The following is a 19463-nucleotide window of genomic DNA, read 5'->3' on the forward strand; positions in this document are numbered from 1 at the left end:
AGAGGATCACTTGAGCCCAGGAGCCCAGCCTAGTCTGAGCAATACAGACCCCCATCTTAGGAAAAACAAAGTAGTAAAGAGGAAAAATTGTAAATAGAAAGTGTTTTAAGCATAAATAGGAATAAATAGTCCAAGATACCCATTATTCATAGATGCCCAAATTTATATGTGACATCCACACTAAGTATGATACACTAGACAGAGGGCAAAATATTCACAATACATATGGAGTATCACCAGTCCCTAATCAGGTCATTCATTGACTCCACGTATCCTCCAAGGCGAGCTCCGTGGTGCCTCAAGGGCCAGCAGGTACAATGCATCTCTGAAGAAGTGTGTGATTCCATCCCATAGTACTATGATCCAGGCTGTTGCAGGCTGCCACCATCTTCATGAGCTCAGCCGTGCCTGCTTGCAAAAGACCACCCAGTTGGACTCTTCGACTGTTCACCTTCCCCCGAGGGAGCGGAGAGGGGTTACGGAACACTCGCCTCCATAGCCAGTCACTCCTCCCATCCAGGCTCATGCATTCTGCCCTAATGGCATATGATTCGGGGGAGGGGTAGAGTTTATAGATGGAGGAGGGCTAGGGAAGGGGGCTCTATCTACACAGCATAAGGATCCTTAGCCATCATTCATGCTGGGTACAGGGCTTCCAGTGTGACTGCTTTAGGGTCACTCGTATTCAGCCATAGTCTGCAAGTGACCTTAATAAACTCCTTGGTTCCTCAAGGTGAGCTTGGTTTGCAATTGAGACCTTGTGAGGAGTAAACCGTTGCTTAGTACCCTCAGGGCAAGAATTCTTGAACTAGACGGGCTCACGGTTTAAAAGGCTGATGGCAGATGTGAGCTATCTGTGTGGCAGTACATTAACACTGAGTTGCTTTGACATGTGGCCAACGTGCCTCTTCTACCAGACTGGCACCCTCTTCTGAAGGCTCTTATTTATCCCATTTCCCCCTGTTTGAAACTGATTTAATTTTATTTATTTTTTAAGTGTATCAAGGCAGGTTCATTGGGGGCAGCTCCTGGAGCAGTCGGGGAGACAGAAAAGCAGGGGTCAGAGAGGGGAGGGGGGAGTGCAGACAGACAGACAAAAGAGACAGTTGAAAGTGTTCCTAAACTAGGTATCTCAAATCTCAGCCCCCCTGCCCTACTTGTGCTGGAGACCTGACAGGCTGTACTCTGCCACCTTCTTGGCTTAGGGAACTTCCCTTGGATACCACGGTTTGCTAAAGGCAGTAGTTTACCTAAAAATAAGGAATGCATGTTTAGGGTTGATTTTGCTTTTCAGGCTAGGAATGTAATGTGTTGGAATGCCTACTTTGATGTTTGCATAGAAGCAGATTTTCACACACAAAATTCCACTCCTTGACACTAGCCTCCTACTCTACGGACTCCCTTTTAATTCAATAGCCATACATTACCAGGTGTGGCTGCCATTAACCCAGATTCTGGGGCTAAAAGGAAAAAAAAAAAAAAAAAAAACTCTTCCTAAAAGGTAAAGGCTTTGAGATAAATGGATGTTTTCAATGCAATGATCTGGTGGGGGTAAGGGTTGGGGAGAAGCTGGCTGTCCATCAACCCAAGAGATGAGGTTGAGTTTCAGATTATAAGAAGAGTATTTCCATCAGAGAGAGCAGTGATGAAAGACCCTTAGCTAGGAGGAGTAAGGTCTAGCCTCGAACTCCAGGTTTGTTTGACTTAAGGTCAATGCTACCCAGAAGAGAATTTGGAGAGTGGTGGAAGGTTAAAGATAAGGCAAGCTACAGTAACCCACAACTCCAAGCTACATCAATAAAGGAAAGAAAACAAAACAACCCTCCTCTCAAACTCCACATTCCCGAGGGCTGAAGGGGCCTGCAGAGAACATACCCTGCCCTGTTTTTGGAAGCATCCAGCCAAGGAATACAGTTGTTGCTGATGATGCTCAAGCCTAGGACTTTGCCTTTTGCTCTTCCTCTTCCCTCCCGTAATATCTACAGCCACTGTGGGGATATGTGAAGGATTTTCTTCCTTCTTTGGTATCCTGGGCACTTTCCAGCTGCTATCTATGTTACTGTTAACTCAAGGAATGCATCCCAAGGGCTTCCATCCTGTGGCATTTATGCAGATAAAAACATTAGATGTAAACGTTTGATTGAACACTGGTCAGGTCCATCTGGTCTGATTTTTCGTGTTGTATCGACATTACTCCTTGCTAACTACCCCTCCATCTCATCCACCCAACGGTAGTTTATGGGCCAGGTACTGCGCCTTCCTCTAACCGCCTCGGGGTGTCCTCAGGCCTCCGGGCTCACCAAAGAGTGTGGGGGCGGGGGCGGGGGGAGGGCTACAGACCCCGCAGCCGAACCCGCACCACCGCTACGGGGAACGCAAAACCCTTTCCCTGCGTGACTACAAACCCCGCCCCTCTCGCCTAAAGCCCCACCCTAGGTCAGCCCAACCTCTGCCCTTAGGCCCCGTTCGTCCTTCAAGCCCCGCCCTTCCTGCTAGGACGCAGCGAGCGCCGTGACGTCTGCAGACCCGGCTACTGACCTCCGTTCCTCGTCCTCCAGCGCAGACCTCCGGGCTCGGGCTCCGGTGTTGGGTGTGTTCTTACTTTGCCGATTTTACCACTCGGGAATTGTTCGGCACGCGACTGCCTGGTCCGCAGGCGAGCGGGCCTCTCCCGTGCACTCTCTGCTGAGCTCGCTTCCGGCCTCTCTAAAGCGTTCTGTTAACCCTGTGTTCCGGAGTGGAAACCTAAACGCGCGTGCGCTGCTTCTTCGCTTTGGAGCGCTTTTCTGTAAGAGAGCAGGAGTTACTTTGTAGGGCGGGTAGAGTCCAGTGCAGTTGTGACTCGGGTTTCCCGCTGTCTCCAACCTAACAGGAGCTGAGGGTCGGATACAAGGATTTCTAAAAGTATGCAAATATTGAGGACATTTAAGAGAAAGCAGCGGTCATCCTGACCCTTGGAGACCCTAAGAGGCGTAGGCCATTTGGTTTCTGATTTAGCAATCAGCTAACTGGTGAGACAGCTTGGAACTTGTCCAGAGCTGGTCAGTGACTCCTGCTCACTTATGTGGGTCTGTGCTACAGCGGGGGTTGAGGTAAAAATGCTTGGTGCCTCTCCAGCACTTGGTATGCACGGAAGGGCTTTACTTGTTACCCAGGTACCTTCACCGGATCACAGAGCTTGGGCCACCAGAAGCTGTGTACCCAAGGGACTGTTGTGTCCACACCCAGAGCTGTACCTTGAACTCACTTCTTTCTGACTGCTAGAGGCCTTCAAGTTTTAACTGCCCTGACCCCTCCTCCACAGGTGCAGGCCCGGTGTGGTCTCCCACGTGACTGAACAATGCAGAAGGACAGTGGCCCACTGTAAGTGCCCAATGCATAGGGATAGAATAACCTGGAGCTTTTAGAACCAGAGCACATGACAAGAGCCTTCAGCCTGGCACTGCCAAGGGGCAGCCTGGGTTGTGGCATGATCCCTGGACTTGGCTGGTGGATTTGAATCCAGTTCTGCCAAGGGCCAGTTCTGTGACTAGGCCTGTCCCCCCTCCTCTGTCTGTACAGTGACAGGATTTGCTGGAAATGACAACCTTTTGGTCCCAGCCAACGATTTTAAAAATTGCATTTATTTGTTTATTTACTTAATGTGGATGCGCTTGGGCCATGCTGCGTGTGTAAGGGTCAGAGGAGTTTGTGGGTGTTGGTTTTCTCCTTCAGCTGTGTAGATTCCCTGTAATGTAATCAGACTCAGGTTGCCAGCTGTGGGGGCACACTTACCAATCCTGAGCACCACACCGGCCCCATTCAGAGATTTTGTGATCTGTGTTTTAAATCTGATTGGTACCAGCTGCTTCTCCCCTTTGTCGTTTCAGGGTGCCTTTACATTATTTTGGTTTTGGCTATGCAGCCCTGGTTGCTACCGGCGGGATTATTGGCTATGCAAAAGCAGGTAAGCCCTTCCTGTTACTTTATAGAAATTGTCACTTCCGTGTAGTGAAATGTGAGTCCCCAGGGTCCTTGAAGCCTAAGCTTGTTTGGCTCAAGCTTGCCGAATAGTCAGGCTCTTCCGGCACTGGCCTCTGGTTATCTGGCTGAGCTAAGCCAGGCAGTCTCCCCCTCCCATCCCCCTTTACATACAGATAGGCCGAGGTGGTAGTGGGAGGTTGTTATCATGCATTGCCATACACCAGACCCCGATGTGCCATCTGTCAGCTCCTCAAGTAGGAAACCTTGTTCCTGCTCATTCTGTTGCCCACACCAGAGCCTTGTGTGGGCCAAACAAGCACTGTACAGAATCAGACACCTCTTAAAGGAGAGTGGGCTGTGTGGTAAGACCCCAACCTCTCTGGTAGTCTCCTCAGACACCCCCATGCTGGGACCACTGTGGCTGTAAGCCTCATGAGACAGCCTCTCTTTTGCAGCTTTCCTGTGCGGGGGGAGGGGAGCCTCGTGGAAGCTCTGTGTGATGCCTGACGGTTTACAACACAGGTGCATGCCTGTCTGCTTCTCCCCAGGTAGTGTGCCATCTCTGGCTGCCGGACTCTTCTTCGGGGGCCTGGCAGGCCTGGGTGCTTATCAGCTGTCTCAGGATCCCAGGAATGTGTGGGTTTTCCTAGGTAGGTTTGCGTCAGGTTCTGCCACTGTGTCGTGCTTGGCTTTGAGACCCCAATGGGTGGCTGTGGCAGGTTCTTTTCATTACCAAGTCACCTGCTTCTGCCAAGGTATAGGTGGGTTTCATCGTGGGGAACCCTGGGTTGTTTCCCTTTTATATACGGAATACAGAAAGCTATCATACAGCGCAGATTTGTCCCTTCTGTGATATTTGGTTTAAAATGGACAAGACAGTGTGTGTTAACTATTGAAGTTTCATATTAAAGATAGCCTGCTTGAAACTTTGAGACATAGAGAAATCTCACACATCCCGTGAGGCCTGAGTCCATATAACCTTTCTCCCATTTGGACATTTCTCTTCTTCTTTCATAGTCCGTTAATTGTGTAAGACACAGACAGACAGACCTTGCCTTTGGGGAGCATTCAGGCTCACTGGCCCGTCAGGCAGTGTGACTCCGGAACTGTAGATAAGTGTCATGGGTGTAGCCCGGGCGGGAATGGGAAAGAGAAGATGGCTTCTTATCACCTCCACCCCTGTGCTGGCTATTGTCAGGGCTGTGACATCCATAGTATAAGAACACATGCATCCCCAACTGCCCCAAAGGTGTCACAGAGAGCGTCGCAGAGCGGCCTCTGCACACCAGCTGTGGGGGAGGGAGGCAGGGAGGCCAGCTGTGGGAAATCCGAGGAACGAGAATGCAGTGGGCTGTCGGTTCTTCTGAGCATTCTGCTTTGGAATGGCTCACAGGCCCCTTCAGTCTCTCTGATCCCAGCATGCGCTCCTCAGGTGATCCCGTGAGTACTTGGTTGAGGAAAACAACAAAAGAGCCACCACTAATCAGTGTCTCCCTTCCAGCCTTCAGCTCCCAGGCCATCCCTCCTTCCATGTCCCTCCTCTTCTGAGGCAGCTCCTGAACTCTGAACTGTTTGTCATGTATTTGCATCCCCATGTAGGATCCCTCCATGTAAAGTTCACGTGTGGTCAACTTTGACCCGTTTAGAAGAGGAAGGACCTCTGAGCCCTCTTCCTCTTCAGTTGTTGGCTTTTTCCTTCCCTTTCAGGAGCTTCTCTATATACCCACTTAAACTTTCCCTCATTTCTTCCTCTCTCACACCATAGAGTCACTTCAGTCTCCATTTTTGTCCCCTTGCCCATGGAATGCTTCTCTTCAGTCTCCCAAGGTCCTGTATCTATATAAAACTCGTCATTTTTTCATCACTGTGACAAAACACCCAACAGAGCAGTCACTCCTGGTTTCAGAGAGCTATCATGGTAGAAGGCATGTTGGTGGTAGTGGTCCTGGCCTTCGTGGGAGGGTTTGTTCACAGTAGGGGGGGGCCGAGAAACAGATGAGAAACCTCAGATGGACATAGCCTTCAGAGCCCCGTCTTAGTGATCTGCTTCTGGCCACTCCAGAGACTCCAAAGTGTTCCCCAAAGATGAGAACCAAGCACCCGAAACATCAGCCCCTGGGGCGATCGAGAGTCAACCATAGCAGAATGTGAAGGCCCTTCCTTGGCCCGTATTTGTCCTTAGACCTGAATATTATGGGCAGCAATGAAGCTTAGCCTAGGACCCCTCCACCCGCATTCTTGGACGGGGGTCTCGAAAGGTGGGTGGGACTTCACTTCTGTCTCCCTTGCATGTCGATGTAATGACTGATTTTTCTTCCTCAGCCACATCTGGGACGTTGGCGGGCATTATGGGGATGAGATTCTACAACTCTGGGAAATTTATGCCTGCAGGTTTAATCGCAGGTGCCAGGTACTTGCAATTCTCTTTATGTGGACAGTTGAGTTGTTTTCTCAAGACATTGCCTGCGTTAGAAATGTGCTTGATTCAGTCTCTGATCCTCGACTTCAACTTCCATTTTTAGGTTTCTCACAAGTAGGAAAGGCTACTAAAGCCTTTGTAGTTGAGTCAGTCCTTAAGTCATGTATTCATTCATTGTAGGTATGATCTTGAATTTTCTCTGTGGACTTTCCTAGAGTCCCCTACATTACATCATCACAAGTTTGTGGATGTGGCTGCGTGAGACTGTTCACGTGGGTTTCCTGTTAGTTCCTCAAGTGTCCTTCATTGAAAATTTTGCTAAAAGGGAATTTTTAACTGAATCCCATTTTCTAAATTTAATTGCAAAAACCTAAACCAAACTGTCTTAAATTGACAAGTTCTTAAGTATAATAAACACATTCTAGAGGAAGGAGAATTAAAAACAAAAAAATCTGTCTCAGAGAGATAGAGGCCCACTTGTCTTTGGCTGTGGTTATGCTCTTGATTAAAGTCTTTTACAGTGGAAACAAACAGTTGTAATAGACTGTAGTCACAACCACTAAACCGGGAGGCAGGGGACCTGCCATTAACTGGCCCTGTGGCCTCTGAGGTGTTCATCTATCTTACCCTCCTTTCCTCAGCCCTTCTAAGCTACTGGCATTGGGCTAGAGTTTCCATGTGCCACAATACTGGCATGATTTTCCTGTGCCAGGGGAAGATGTTTTCTTCCTGACTGTGCTGCTGTAGTACTTCTCACACACAGTTGTGAGGGACCTGCAGGCTTTGTTCCTTGGGGGGAAAAAAAAAATCCCCTGTTGTGTCCTTTTCCTGATGACTTGTTTTTTCTTTGCACAGTTTGCTGATGGTTGCCAAACTTGGGATTAACATGCTTAGCTCACCGAATTCGTAGCGGCCATGTCCCTGCGTGGGCCTTGAAGTTTGAAGGTCTCCAAACTCCCACATTACAGTGTATGAAGAGATAAGCGCACAATATGTACATATTCTGACACGTTACAGAAACGGACACTGAGCACGCCCAGGTGAAGAGGAGCTGTTACCATGCTAACTGTTGAGAGGCGGCAACTGTCTAACCTGAGCGCCAGCAGCTGACATCAGCCCTGTGTTATGATGGCTCTGTCTGTACTAGCAGATAAGGGGTGAAATGTTGGGTGTCAACAGGATCCCCCAGAGCTACACGTCCTGCCCTGAAGTGTGTGAAATCTCTTGCTGACATTTGTCATGTGGGGTCGTTTGCATCGGTCTGCTATGAAATTATATCACAGTGAAAATAAAGTTTGCTATTAAGAACATTGCTCTGATGTTGTCTTTGTCAGCGGTATCTGGGGTGGAGCCTGAGACGTGGCTGTCAGGACAGTGCAGAGCAGTGAGGGGATTCTGTGAATGTCGTACTTCCCATTTGAAATGACTAAAGGTTATTTCCTCCTTCTATGTTATCTGGAAGCTTTGTTTTAAAAATGATTTGTGAACTACCTGGATGTAGTAGGGCATGGTTGTAACGCTAGCACCTTGGATGCAGAAGCAGGAGGATCAGGAGTCATGGTCATAATCAGCTTTGTAAGTTTGAAGCTAACCTGTGCTATGTGAAACTCTGCTTAAAAAAACACAAAACAAAGCAAAAACAACAAAAAACCCAACAACAGTTAAAACATGTGCACAAAACCCTTTGAGAATTTCTAAAATAACACTGTGTAGTGAAAACAGGGACTTACTGTCCCGTTCGTGCTTGTGTCTTCAAATACAATTTCCCTTTGTAGCCTGAGCTGTCTACCTCTGCTCACTACCTTGCCTCTACCTTCCCAGTGCTAGGATTAAAAATGCGCCTCCCATCTAGTTCATCTTTAAATACAAGTTTTGAATACATGCATCATGTTCATAGGATATATCTTGACATGGATGGCTTTTTTTTTTTTTTTTTAAGGCAGGATCTTGCTTTGTACCCCAGGGTGGCCTTGAACTCAATTCTTCATTTTCTTGAATGCTGGCACTACAAGGTGTACATAATTGTCCAAAAGACTTATAGTACCCAGAATTCCATGTAGCTGCTCAGAGCACTGTATTCTGGGCTGCATGTCTCTGTAATGGAGCACTGACTCATATTCTCATCCGAGACACCAGGTCTTTTTTTCATATCCAGCTGTAGAGTGACTGCTGTAGTGAAAGGACAGGTTTTTACTGTGCCGTTGTGCATATTTAATTAGATCTGAAAAGATCCAATAGCTCCGTGTCATAATGATTGTTTCCCACATGTAGATATACCAGATCTATGGAAAAAAAAAAAAAAAAAAAAAAAAAAAAAAAAAGAAAGAAAAAAACTCATTTACAGTTGAGTGGTATGCGGCATGGGTCCATTCTTTGGAGAATGAGATTTAAGTGATTTTGAGTTGTGGTTAGGCCATGTTGCCCAGGCTGGTCATGTACAATCCTCCTGCCTCAACCTCCCAGGTACCTGGGAGTACAGGTGTGTGCCACCATTCCCAGCTTGAATGTCATTTGAGATGCTGAGAATCAAAGGTACGACCTTGCATATGCTAGACAAACCTTAGCTACACATGTGTGTTTGCTTTTGTTCAGCAGCGCTGAGCATCAAACCCACAGCCTCACATGTTAGGCAAATGTTCTACCATTGTACCCTCTTCACCCCCCCAACCCAGAGTTGCAAAGCAGTGGGTCAGTACCTCCAGAACGGGCCAAAATTCACCCTGACCATGTTGGTCTTGCAAAGGAAAAGAAACAAGGTAGAGAAGATACTGGGTTTTTTTTTGTTGTTTGTTTTGTTTTTTATCATTTTGTGGCACTGGTGTTGGGCCCAGAGTTTTGTGCCTGTGCCTGATCACTGAGCTGTCCCCTCCCCCGCTTTTGCTGATTCTGAGGTAGGGTCTTGCTAAGTGCCCAGGCTGGCTTTGAATTTGTTTCATGTCTCAGACAGGACTTGAGGTTGCAATTTCCCTGCTCAAATAGGGAATTAATGAAGATTTCCTTTAGTATGTGACAACAGAATATGATTCAGAGATAAATACAAAAAAGGGATGGAGCTGAAACACATGTAGGGACTTTAAATGCACAGTGCTGAGTCTAAGTAGCCGGTCTGGGCTGGAGAGATGACTCAGAGGTTAAGAGCACTGGCTGTTCTTCCAAAGGACCTGGGTTCATTTCCCAGCACCCACATGGTGACTTATAACCATCTATAATGAGATCTGGTGCCCCTTGTCTGCAGGCACAAATGCAGGCAGAATACTATATAAATAATAAATAAAATAAAAAAAAAAAGTAGCCAGTCTGAAAAAGTAACATTCTGTGATTCCAGCTATGGGTTATTCCAGAAATAGAACAGTTAGACATTAAATATAGCTCCTGGGGGCTGGGAGTGTGGCTTAGTGGTGGAGCACTTGCTTAGCATGTGTAAAGCCCTGGGTTCCGTCCCCAGCAGGGGAGGAGAAAGAAGAAGAGGGAGGAAGAGAGAGATACTACAGCACTGCAAGATGCTGGTAATAGAGAAAGTTGGAGGATGAAGGGCTATGGGAATTTATGCTCTCTGTGAACCTGAAACTGCCATAAAAAAAAAAAAAGTAAACAGCATCCTCTGCAAAGGACCTTCCCGCTGCCAGAGACACGTGCACGCACATTTACTGCTGTCATATTTAGGGCAGCAAAGAAACGAAACCAGCCTAGATATCCATCAGGAGATGAGAAGATAATGGGAATATGCTGCATACATGAAATGGAAAAGTATCCAGCTATAAAAAACAATGAAAATTGCAGGAAAATGGATGGATCCAGAAAGTATAGTATCCAGCAAGGTGGCCCAACACAGGGTAAACTGCATGCTCTTCCTCCAGTGTGGCTCCTAGCCTGTGACCTGTACGTGTGTGCATGCAAAAAAGCATAGGGATTGTTGAAGTTTACAGATCTAGACAGGAGACCAAGAGAGGGTTAGTTGATGAGGAAGGATGGCAGTGGGCAGAAGGACGATGGGACACGGCAGGGAAAGAGGTGGGAAGAGCAGCCAAAGGGCAGAGGAGATGGGAAAAGGGAAAGCCACAAAAACACACTGTAAAAAAAAAAGTTGTAATAAAATTAAAAAAATTGAATGCTGGGTAAAAAAAAAAAAAAAAAAAGAAAGAAAGAAAAATAACCGCAACAAAATGGGCCACAGAGTATAAAGTTTAATAATGGAGAAAAACACACTAGTTAAACCATATAATCTATTCAAGAGGCCATGTTTCTTAGAAACACCAAGTCATTTTTATTAGCTTTGAGACAACAAAATTGTACAAATACATATAACCATCAGGACTAGGATAAATTACTATTTCAAGTATAACATTTTAAACATGTAAAATATGAACAACTGTATCTTCTATACAAAAATATATGATTTGATAATGTGCCTCTGGGAAGTGCCCACAAAGTGATGCCAGTTATATCAGCATCTATTACAAAATAAAGACATAAAAATATCAGTAGGCAATAACATTATTCTTTCAAAAGAATAAACAGTACTAATGCCCAGCCCAGCATATGGCAGGTTTAAAGTAGTCCTAACTTCAAAATATCTATTTTAAAAACAAAACAAAACAAAAACAACTTAGTAACAAAACTAAGAAGAACTGCACGGAACTCTGCCATGGCAACTGAGTGCGTTTACCCTGTGACTGAAGGTCACATGACGGTCAGAGCCTTGTCAGTGACCTGCAGCAGCAAGAGTTTGCCTGGGGACCAGCTGGCACGCTTCACCTCTGTCTCTGGGAGAAACACACAGAAACAGGAGTTGGGAGAGTCAGATGAACAAGCATCCAGTACGGTTTTCAAGAACATTCTTAAGGATGAGAGGGTGTGATTGGTGCGGGACTCACCAGGCTACAGGGTCTGACGGTCATGGTGAGTTCGCAGTTTGGTCAAGATCCAGCAACAGTGCTGAAGGCGGACTGGTGTACACCTTCCCAGGGGCTGGAGGAAAGTTTCTCTCTAAGAAAAATCCCGCTCTGATGTGCCGGGTCACTCATCTCATAGTTTCAAATGGAGAAAACTGGAAGGTAGTTAGCATTGCCGAGGTGGGAGAGCATCAAGCCAGCCCCGTAACTCGGCCCCAGGGGCCTACCTCACCATCAGGAAAAGAGAGGTGGAGGCAAAGTGCTAGGGCCAGTGGGTCCCTGCAGGGACCAGAACCTCAGTGGCTTAGACAGGCGAGAGTGTGGCCCCGTGCACTCACTCTCCGGAGTCACTCTCTAAAAGCCTACGTACTTATGCAGTAATTTGTAGATCAAATACTTCATACTTTGGCAAATACTTTATTCAATACTCTGTAAAGTCCCACTCAAAAGTCTCAGCATGGTGGTGCATCCGCGCTGCTTCCTGGAAATGTCGCATCGCGTTTCCAGGAAAGAAAGGGAATGGGAGCTGACGTCTGCTCTTTGAGGTACCCACGGTTGGGTGTTTCTTGTGCAATTCGGTAGAAAAAGACGCTGTAGACATCTCCCAGGCGTGACCGTCCTCTTTGGAGCCACGCTTCAGGGCTTCCTACCGGTGACCTCCGTACTTAGCCACCCAGTCTGTCCTCCCGTGCACAGAGGGGACCGGCTGTGTGCGGTTCACAATATTGAGATTTTTTGCTGTGGGATTGTAAGTTCGTCCTGAAAACTGGCCTCGGCCAGATTTTGTGTTCCAGGTATATTCTGAAAGACACCAGAATTTCATTTATTTGGTTATCAAATTTGAAATAAAGCAATTCATCTTCATTTTGTAGGGAAGTTTGGATTTATCTTTAAAAGCTGTGGAGCAAATGTGAAGGTGTATTATACTTAGTTCAGATATGGCGTCTTTTCTTTTTTTTTTTTTTGAGGCAAGTTCGCCAAGCCCTTGGCTATGTAGCCCAGACTGGCCTCAGTCAGAGTCAGTTCGTCTTTACTCATCCCAGGCTGATTACAGGTGTTCACCATCGTGGGGGCTGAAGCAGAACCTCCAGTGGAATGTTATGTGGGAAGTTGCTAGAATTTTCCATAGCACAAAACCCAGCATTTCTGACTTGTCGGATGACAAATCAGTGGCTCTTAGTTAGATAGCTAACTGGGAGTAAAATGGCCAGGAGGCGTTTTGTGGTCCGCTTCGTCGCTGAGCAGCGCTGTGTGGTGACTAATCTCACAGCTTGGTTACATCCTGAATAATGTTCAAACATGGCATGAGTACCAGAGTACTAAAGACATACTTGGAACTGTGTGGAACTCTGGCTTCACGGAGCTGTACAGAGGAAGTTCTGTAGCTCCCTTTTACAAGTGAAGACATGCTTTCTAGAACTTCTATTTTTCTTTAAAAACTTGTATTTTTAGATACCACTATACAGCTCAGGCTGGCCTGGAACTCCCAGAGATTTGCCTCCTAAATCCTGAGGTTAAAGATGTCCTGTTCTACCCCTTTGTTTTCCTCTTTTCATTTCTCTTCTTTTTTCTTTCCCCTTCCTTCCTCCCATTCTTTTTTCAGTACCAAGAGCAGGAGCCAGGTATTGTGACACCTAGACAAACACTCTATCAGTGACCTTAGCCTGTGTCACAAGCTTCGTCTTTTTACTGGAGAAAACACCAACCCCTAATCTGTTAAAAAAGATTGTTTTTGTCTTATGTGCATGAGGCTTTTGCCTGCATGTATGTGTGCCATGCGTGTGCAATGCGCAAAGAGCTCAGAAGAGGGCGCTGGAATCCCTGGAACCCCAGCTGTGCGCAGCCCTTTGGGTGATGGGGACTGAACCTGGGGCCATCTTCAAGGGCAACAAGTGCCATTAACCAGTGAGCCACCTCTCCAGCTCCAACCAGCAATTTCTAAAGGAGCCCAAACCTCTCATCCCAAGGTTTATTTTCTTCATGTATTTGTGTAAAGATTTGTGAGACAGCCTAGTCCAGTGTTAGTGGGTTATTATCTATGATTCAAGAGAGATCTAAAATCTGTTAAACATTTGATTCTGAACACGGTGACATTTCTTAAAGGTCTTCAATGACAAAGGCATTATCCAGGGAACAAGAACGTCTTCTTCAGTCCTCCTCACTTCATCCTGAGGGCCAGGTTTCACAGGAAGTCTATGTGAGGAGGGGATCAGTCTTTGCACTGGGCTTTATCTATCTTTTCACACTGCACAGGCACTGATGCTCCTGGCGAAATCTCAGCATCAATGCTGAGTGGCACCCAGCCATTCTGTACCTTCCACAGTACAATGTTTGCTGGCCTGGTTTCCCAGCCTTTCCCAGCCTTCACTGTGATGTTGAGAGTGAAGGAGGAAACCACATGGGCCTGTAGTCCACAGGTGCTGACAGGTATACGGGCAAAGCCCTGGGTCAGATTGGCATCCAGACTGTTCCATGGAGTATCCTTGGTTAGGGGGCGGGGAGTGCACATGCTGTCAGTGATCTGGCAGGTCACTTTATGCTGCCCAGTCCAGGTGATGGGGTTACCCCCAATAAACTCACCAAGTTCAACTTGGATGCAGTCATTTCCTGGATCTACTGGCTACCCTCTCTATCTAAGGTGAAGCCCTGTGGCTTCTGTGGGTGGCTGTTTACATAAGCCACACCCCTGGTCTGGTTACTTTCAAGGCAGGGGATGAGGAAGGATTAGCTGTTAAATGGGAGCATGTGAAGACATTAGGGCAGAGAGGGAGCCTAAGAGAGGAGGGGATAGTCTCCTTGTTTTGTAATAGTATTTAAATATGGTAGCAACCTGGTTGTGTTTCTTGTGGGACAATGGAAGGCAATGTTTTCCTAATGGGTTGCATGAACCGCTTGAGAGTAAGCAATGTTTACTTTTTTTTTTTTTTTTTTTTTTTTTTTTTTTTTGCCTCTCCTCCTATCACTACCCGGAGGGAAATCTGATAAGCAGAGTAAACAACTAGATGAAGATTTATGAGAGCAATTTACTTAAAAAGTGAAAACAGGAATATACATGCTAATCTCACAGATTTGAGACAGAAAAGCCTTTAGTAGATTTTTTAAAAAAATAAAAAGACCCACTCTCAGTTTCTGAAAGTGACTACCCAGATAGCAAAGTACTTCTAAACATCATGTTTTGTTTCTTATATTAAAAATGGATGTTTAGCTGGAGAGATGGCTCAGCGGTTAAGAGCACTGGCTGTTCTTTTAAAGGTTCAATTCCCAGTACCCACATGGGAGCTAACAACTAACAGTAACTCCAGTTTCAGGTGATCTGGCATCCCCACACAGACATACAAGCAGACAGAACACTAATGTATATAAAATAAAAAGAAACAAATCACTAAAAAAAATTTAAAAATGGATGCTTAGTCATGATAAATGACTGGTCGAAAGCTTTTGCAGCCCCCTAAAATCCAGTTGTATATAATATGGTTGCTCAAGTGGTATATGCTGTTTTAGAAGAAATAGAAGAAATACATTGTAACAATCTTTTTTTTTTTTAGGACTGAGCAAACAGGTACCATTCAAGCAGCCTACTGTGGTAAGAGGTGAAAGAGACCTGTTGCCCCTGCATTTTCCCTTTTCAGCTGTCACAGTTGTTTGTCCTGTAAAAGACAGGCAAATCTAACCTGGCATCTCAGTGTGGGATCCTGGTTGGACTGTGTGTGAGTGGGTTGAGCATTTTGGACTTAGAAATAACAAGGACTCCTAAAGCAAACTTTTGATCATCTGCCTTCCTGTTTGTTTTAGGTGCTTCAACTAAAGAAATCTCTTTTAAATTACTTAATTTAGAGAATGCTCATCATCAAATCTGGAAAGCTTGGAATACATCTAGTCTCTCTCTGTCTTACTACACAGCCCCGGGCAGGCCTAGGGCTTCAGATCCTCCTGCCTCAGCCTCCCATAAATACCCCTATGCCTGGCTTGCCACCTTGAATTTCAGGAGCAGGCATCTGCACTCGGTTTTCATGTCTCGGGCTGTTAGAGCACAAGCTGACCCCAGTGAACTGTGACCTCAGAGATGGGGAGAACAACTGTCCTGTCGTCCTACATTGCTTCTCAACAAAAGCCAGGTGGGAGAGCTGCCATGAATCCCAACCACCGAGCTAGCACTTCAGGGTAACTCACAAGCAAACCTCGATTATTACGATTTCGCTCTAGGCTGAGCACCGGGGGGGACGGGGGGGGGGGGGGAGAGTCACATGCTCTGAAGACTACATTTGCACACATCTCACTGTAGAGTAAGGTGGGCTCACAGAGGAGCAGCCTAGTGTGTGTCTACCCTGGCTCTACCAGTTCTGTGACACTGCTATGCTAGGTGTCAGTTTCCTCGTCCACAGGAGGAGACAGGCAAGTGTGAGCACGGGGCAGATGGTAACCACACCATTCACCCTAGAAAGTTCTTGGACTCTTTGGATGCACAAAGTGTATTTTTGTCACAGCCTGTGTTGTATGTTGTCAGTGAAGCGGCTGCTGCTGTATCCTGCCAGGTCCTGCTGCTGCTGGGAAGCCACATCCCCAGGGCAGTGCTGGGCGCCTCAGCCTTCTGTGCCTCAATAGCGGTGCTCCCTCTGCTGCACTTCTGTGCCCCCAACTTTCACCATTGACCTCTCCTCACTGGGCTCCGTGCCTTCCTTTCTCAATGTTCCTTGCGGTCTGTCCTGGAGCCAAGCACCAGGCAGAAACCATTGCGTGTGGGGGAGCGGGGGCACTTGGGACTGAGTAGTGTGAGACTCACTAAAGAGTCTTCCCTCAAGGAAACAGACCTCGTGGGCCTAGAAGGGAAGCCTCCCCTAAGTCAGACATCTCAGATGGTACCGGGAGACCGTTCTTACCTGAAGCCGCCGCACCAAGAGGTGCCAGGTGGATCCTCTGGCCAGCCGATCCCACTTCTTTCTTGAGAAAGGAAGGCATGGATCCTGTCTGGTCGTATGTGTAGCTCCCAAGGTTTCCTGCCGATGCATTGGGAGTTTGGGTCAGAAGGAGGCCTTTGAGGTGCCGTACAGTGACTCTGAATGCTACCCTCTTACTTTGAAATGCTGTTTTACGAGCCACTGTATTCTAGGCTGGATGCTACGCTGCTCACAGGAACGCTCACTCAGCCCCTGGACGCTCAGAAGCGCTATTTTTATACCCCTGCGGTTCTGTGACAGTGAATGATTCACCCAAGTTCCCACAGTTAGTAAAGAACCGAGCCAGGAGCGGAGCCCTGAACATACTAGTCTTTTTGATTTTTGATGACACCAGTCCTTAGTGTGTGCGTGTGTGTGTGTGTGTGTGTCCTCTGTGCCTTTTTGTACTGGTCTAGCTACCATCAGCAAACATATTCGTAGGGATTTAGGCTCTGAATATGTAAGGAAGCTCTTTCATAGAATCTGGCAGTCAAAAGATGCTCGTCATTGTCAGTTTCGCCATCATCACTGTTAGCAAAGACCAGTCTGAAGGCAGCACAGGATGGGTGGATGGGTGAACCTAAAGGTGGAGCCCGGTCATAAGGGCACTGCTGTTTTGGAAGTGAGAGATTAGGGCTGGAAGCACGCACTCATACAGGGCTGGAGAAGGGAACAGATGGGTTTGTGGAAGAGGGGGTAGAGCCTCTGTGTTTGTAGCCTAGGTGACCGGGCGGCATGCTTTAGACCGCATGGGAGAAAGTCAGGTTTGGGGAAGGAGGTACAGAAGATACTCAGGTCAGGATGAGGGAGTTGGTTGGCTTGGAGATGAGTGATGTTCAGAGTTTCTGGTCCTGCAGCTGTGGCTTGCAGAGACAGTGCAGAAGGACCTAGGAACATGGATAGGCCCTGGAACAGACCACAAGGAATATCAACATTGAAAAAGGAAGGCACAGAGTCTGTGAGTAGGAAGATAGTGAAAAAGGAGGGCACAGAAGTGCACCAAAGGAATGGTTAGTGGATCAGAGAGACCTGACGTGCTTGGCTCTGCCCTGGGGACGTGGCTGCCTGAGCAGCAGCAGGACACAGCAGGGTAGAGCAAGAGCTGCTTCAGTGATGTGAGACAGACTGTGACAGGCCACAGCGAACAGGGATGGGGGGGGGGATGGAGAGAGGTGGGGAAAGGGCTCACCCCAAGCAGTAAGCCAGCCTCACTATTCATGGGTGACTAGTCAGCAGACAGTGAGGGGGAAGTGGACTTTCCACGGGTGCCTCCTCTTTCTTGGAGCTGGGCACAAATGCTTCCTCTCAGAGCAACAAAGGTCAAGCAGTTTTCCTCATCACAGCCGGGAGGATGTGAAAGCCTGTGACTGTTACGTCTGTGTAAGTTATAACCCTGATGGATTCATGCAAGTACAGCGGTCTCACTGACTGGCCCTCTCACCCCCAGTATTCACCACGGGTCACTAATCCATCCTGCTACTTCTGAAACTATTTAGCTGAGGATGACCTTGAACTTCTGATCCTCCCGCTTCTACTGTCCTGTGTGCTGGGATTACAGCTGTGTGCCACCACGCCGAGCTTATGCAGTGCTGGGACTTGAACCTGGAGCTTCATGTACACTAGATAAGCTGAGCTATGGCCCCAGCCTCAAAAGTCTTGGGAAGAAGCTCAAAGCCATGACCCCACCCAGTAGCCACTTCAGAGTGTATCGGTGTTCACCTTCTCTTCACCAGGGCGAATGCAGTAACTACTGGCTGACAGGCATAGCTATGAAATTATAGCTAAGTAAATATTATCTCTTCCGTCCAATAGATGGAGAAACTGGCTTTAACAGCTAACTGAAAATAAGAATAGTAGCAAAATGGGAACATGGCAGATATCAGAGGCCATTCACTAGGCAGCTATATAAACAATGCTTTCCTATTGCTAAAAGACTGTACTTAGAATAAAAGGAACTGGCAATAAAACCAAATTGTTTTGGCTTAAAGAGCTTGTTTGTGCAGTTTTCGGCTAGAAGTTGGTTGCTGGCTTTGGTTGTAAAGCACTAACATCAATCCCCAGGAAATAAACCACAGTCATTAATAATGGCTTTCTTTTCAATGACTGTGAATGTGTAAGAAATGAGCATCAGACTATTTTTTTCAAAATCGTAAAAATATTGATTGCAAAGCAAGAGACTATTCTTTACTTTCAATAGAATATATATATATATATATATATATATATATATATATATATATATATATATATATTGATTTCTAGAAGTTGCCATAGCTAATTTATGGCCTGGTTAGGAAGACAGGCATAGAACACTTTGAAAGGAGGGGAGGGAGAAAGGCATTCCAGACAGTATGGAAAGCTGCTCCTCCTGCCAGCCCTGACCTGACTTGGAAGCAGCCCATCCTGGCCTTAGCGACAGGACTGGGGTTGAGGTTGAGAAGAGAGCCAGGGGCCAAGCACCTGACCAATTTAGAGCAGCCAGACAGTACCTTGTGGGTCCTCTCGCTTCTCAGGAGACTTTTCGGTGCATGACAGTTTCTCAATCGGTTTAAGTATGCTTTCTTCTGACAGAAGGCGGGTGAGAGGGAGCGAACCGCAAGGAGAGTGTTAGAGGACAGTAGAGGGAAAGTGAGTTAGATGGTTAGTGGCAAGATCAGGAAAGAGCTCTACAGTGAGAAATGCCTCCACGTGCTGTTGCAGAGTCCCTGTCATGCTGACAGTAGATGACAACACTCGAAGCTACGGCCCCGTCAACTGTCTGACTCGAAGCCTCTGGGAGTAGTATTTTGAAATAGCTAAGCTAAAATTAATGGATTATAGAGGTGTGGGCTGGCATTCTAGCCTTGTTAAATGGACAGGCTGAGTTCTCAAAGGGTCTGAAGAACGTGTAAGAAGTCTGTAAGGTCAAGTTACCCCCAAACTCAAAACCCCAAACGCATCTGTGTTGAGGATTCTACCATGCGGGAATGACTGACTAGAACTTCCAGATTATGTAGTTAGAGCAGTACAACCCAGAGCCATCTTTGTCTATTTGTAGTCCATTTAAAAGTCATTTATGGACCACATCCAGTGTCTGACCTAACATCCTCTGAATTTAACAAAATCCATAAAATATATTCTTATCAGATCATGAGTGACTGCCATCCCAAAGGCTAAGATGTCATGGGTAGCATGTGAGACCTATTGCAGAGCTGTCCCCCACCTCCCAACACACACACACACACACACACACACACACACACACACACACACACA

At 46.8% G+C, this 19463-nt stretch overlaps 2 protein-coding genes across 3 annotated transcripts in view; one reads left to right on the top strand and one right to left on the bottom strand.

Annotated features, from left to right (window-relative positions):
- Positions 1–2484: 2484 nt before the first annotated feature.
- Tmem14c (transmembrane protein 14C) lies at positions 2485–7692 on the top strand. Of its 2 annotated transcripts, none has more exons than XM_055595237.1 (6): positions 2485–2590; positions 3305–3363; positions 3870–3946; positions 4512–4613; positions 6286–6373; positions 7238–7692. In XM_055595237.1, the coding sequence occupies exons 2-6, from the start codon at positions 3341–3343 to the stop codon at positions 7290–7292; spliced, it is 345 nt and encodes a 114-aa protein (XP_055451212.1). In that variant the 5' UTR covers positions 2485–2590; positions 3305–3340; the 3' UTR covers positions 7293–7692. The 2 variants fall into 2 exon arrangements, with proteins under 2 accessions (XP_055451212.1, XP_055451213.1); XM_055595238.1 differs by lacking the exon at positions 2485–2590 and adding an exon at positions 2675–2788.
- A 2908-nt stretch (positions 7693–10600) lies between these two features.
- Mak (male germ cell associated kinase) overlaps positions 10601–19463 on the bottom strand; it is a 48028-nt gene continuing 39165 nt past the window's right edge. The window contains exons 13-14 of the mRNA XM_055595097.1: positions 16152–16268; positions 10601–12075 (exon numbers count right to left, since the gene is read on the bottom strand). Of these exons, the coding sequence (XP_055451072.1) occupies positions 11921–12075; positions 16152–16268 (272 nt within the window). The 3' untranslated portion in view covers positions 10601–11920. The remainder of the gene's footprint in view (positions 12076–16151; positions 16269–19463) is intronic.

Source organism: Psammomys obesus, unplaced genomic scaffold, assembly GCF_907164565.1.
Source record: "Psammomys obesus unplaced genomic scaffold, mPsaObe1.curated_primary_1811, whole genome shotgun sequence".
Lineage (NCBI taxonomy): Eukaryota > Metazoa > Chordata > Mammalia > Rodentia > Muridae > Psammomys > Psammomys obesus.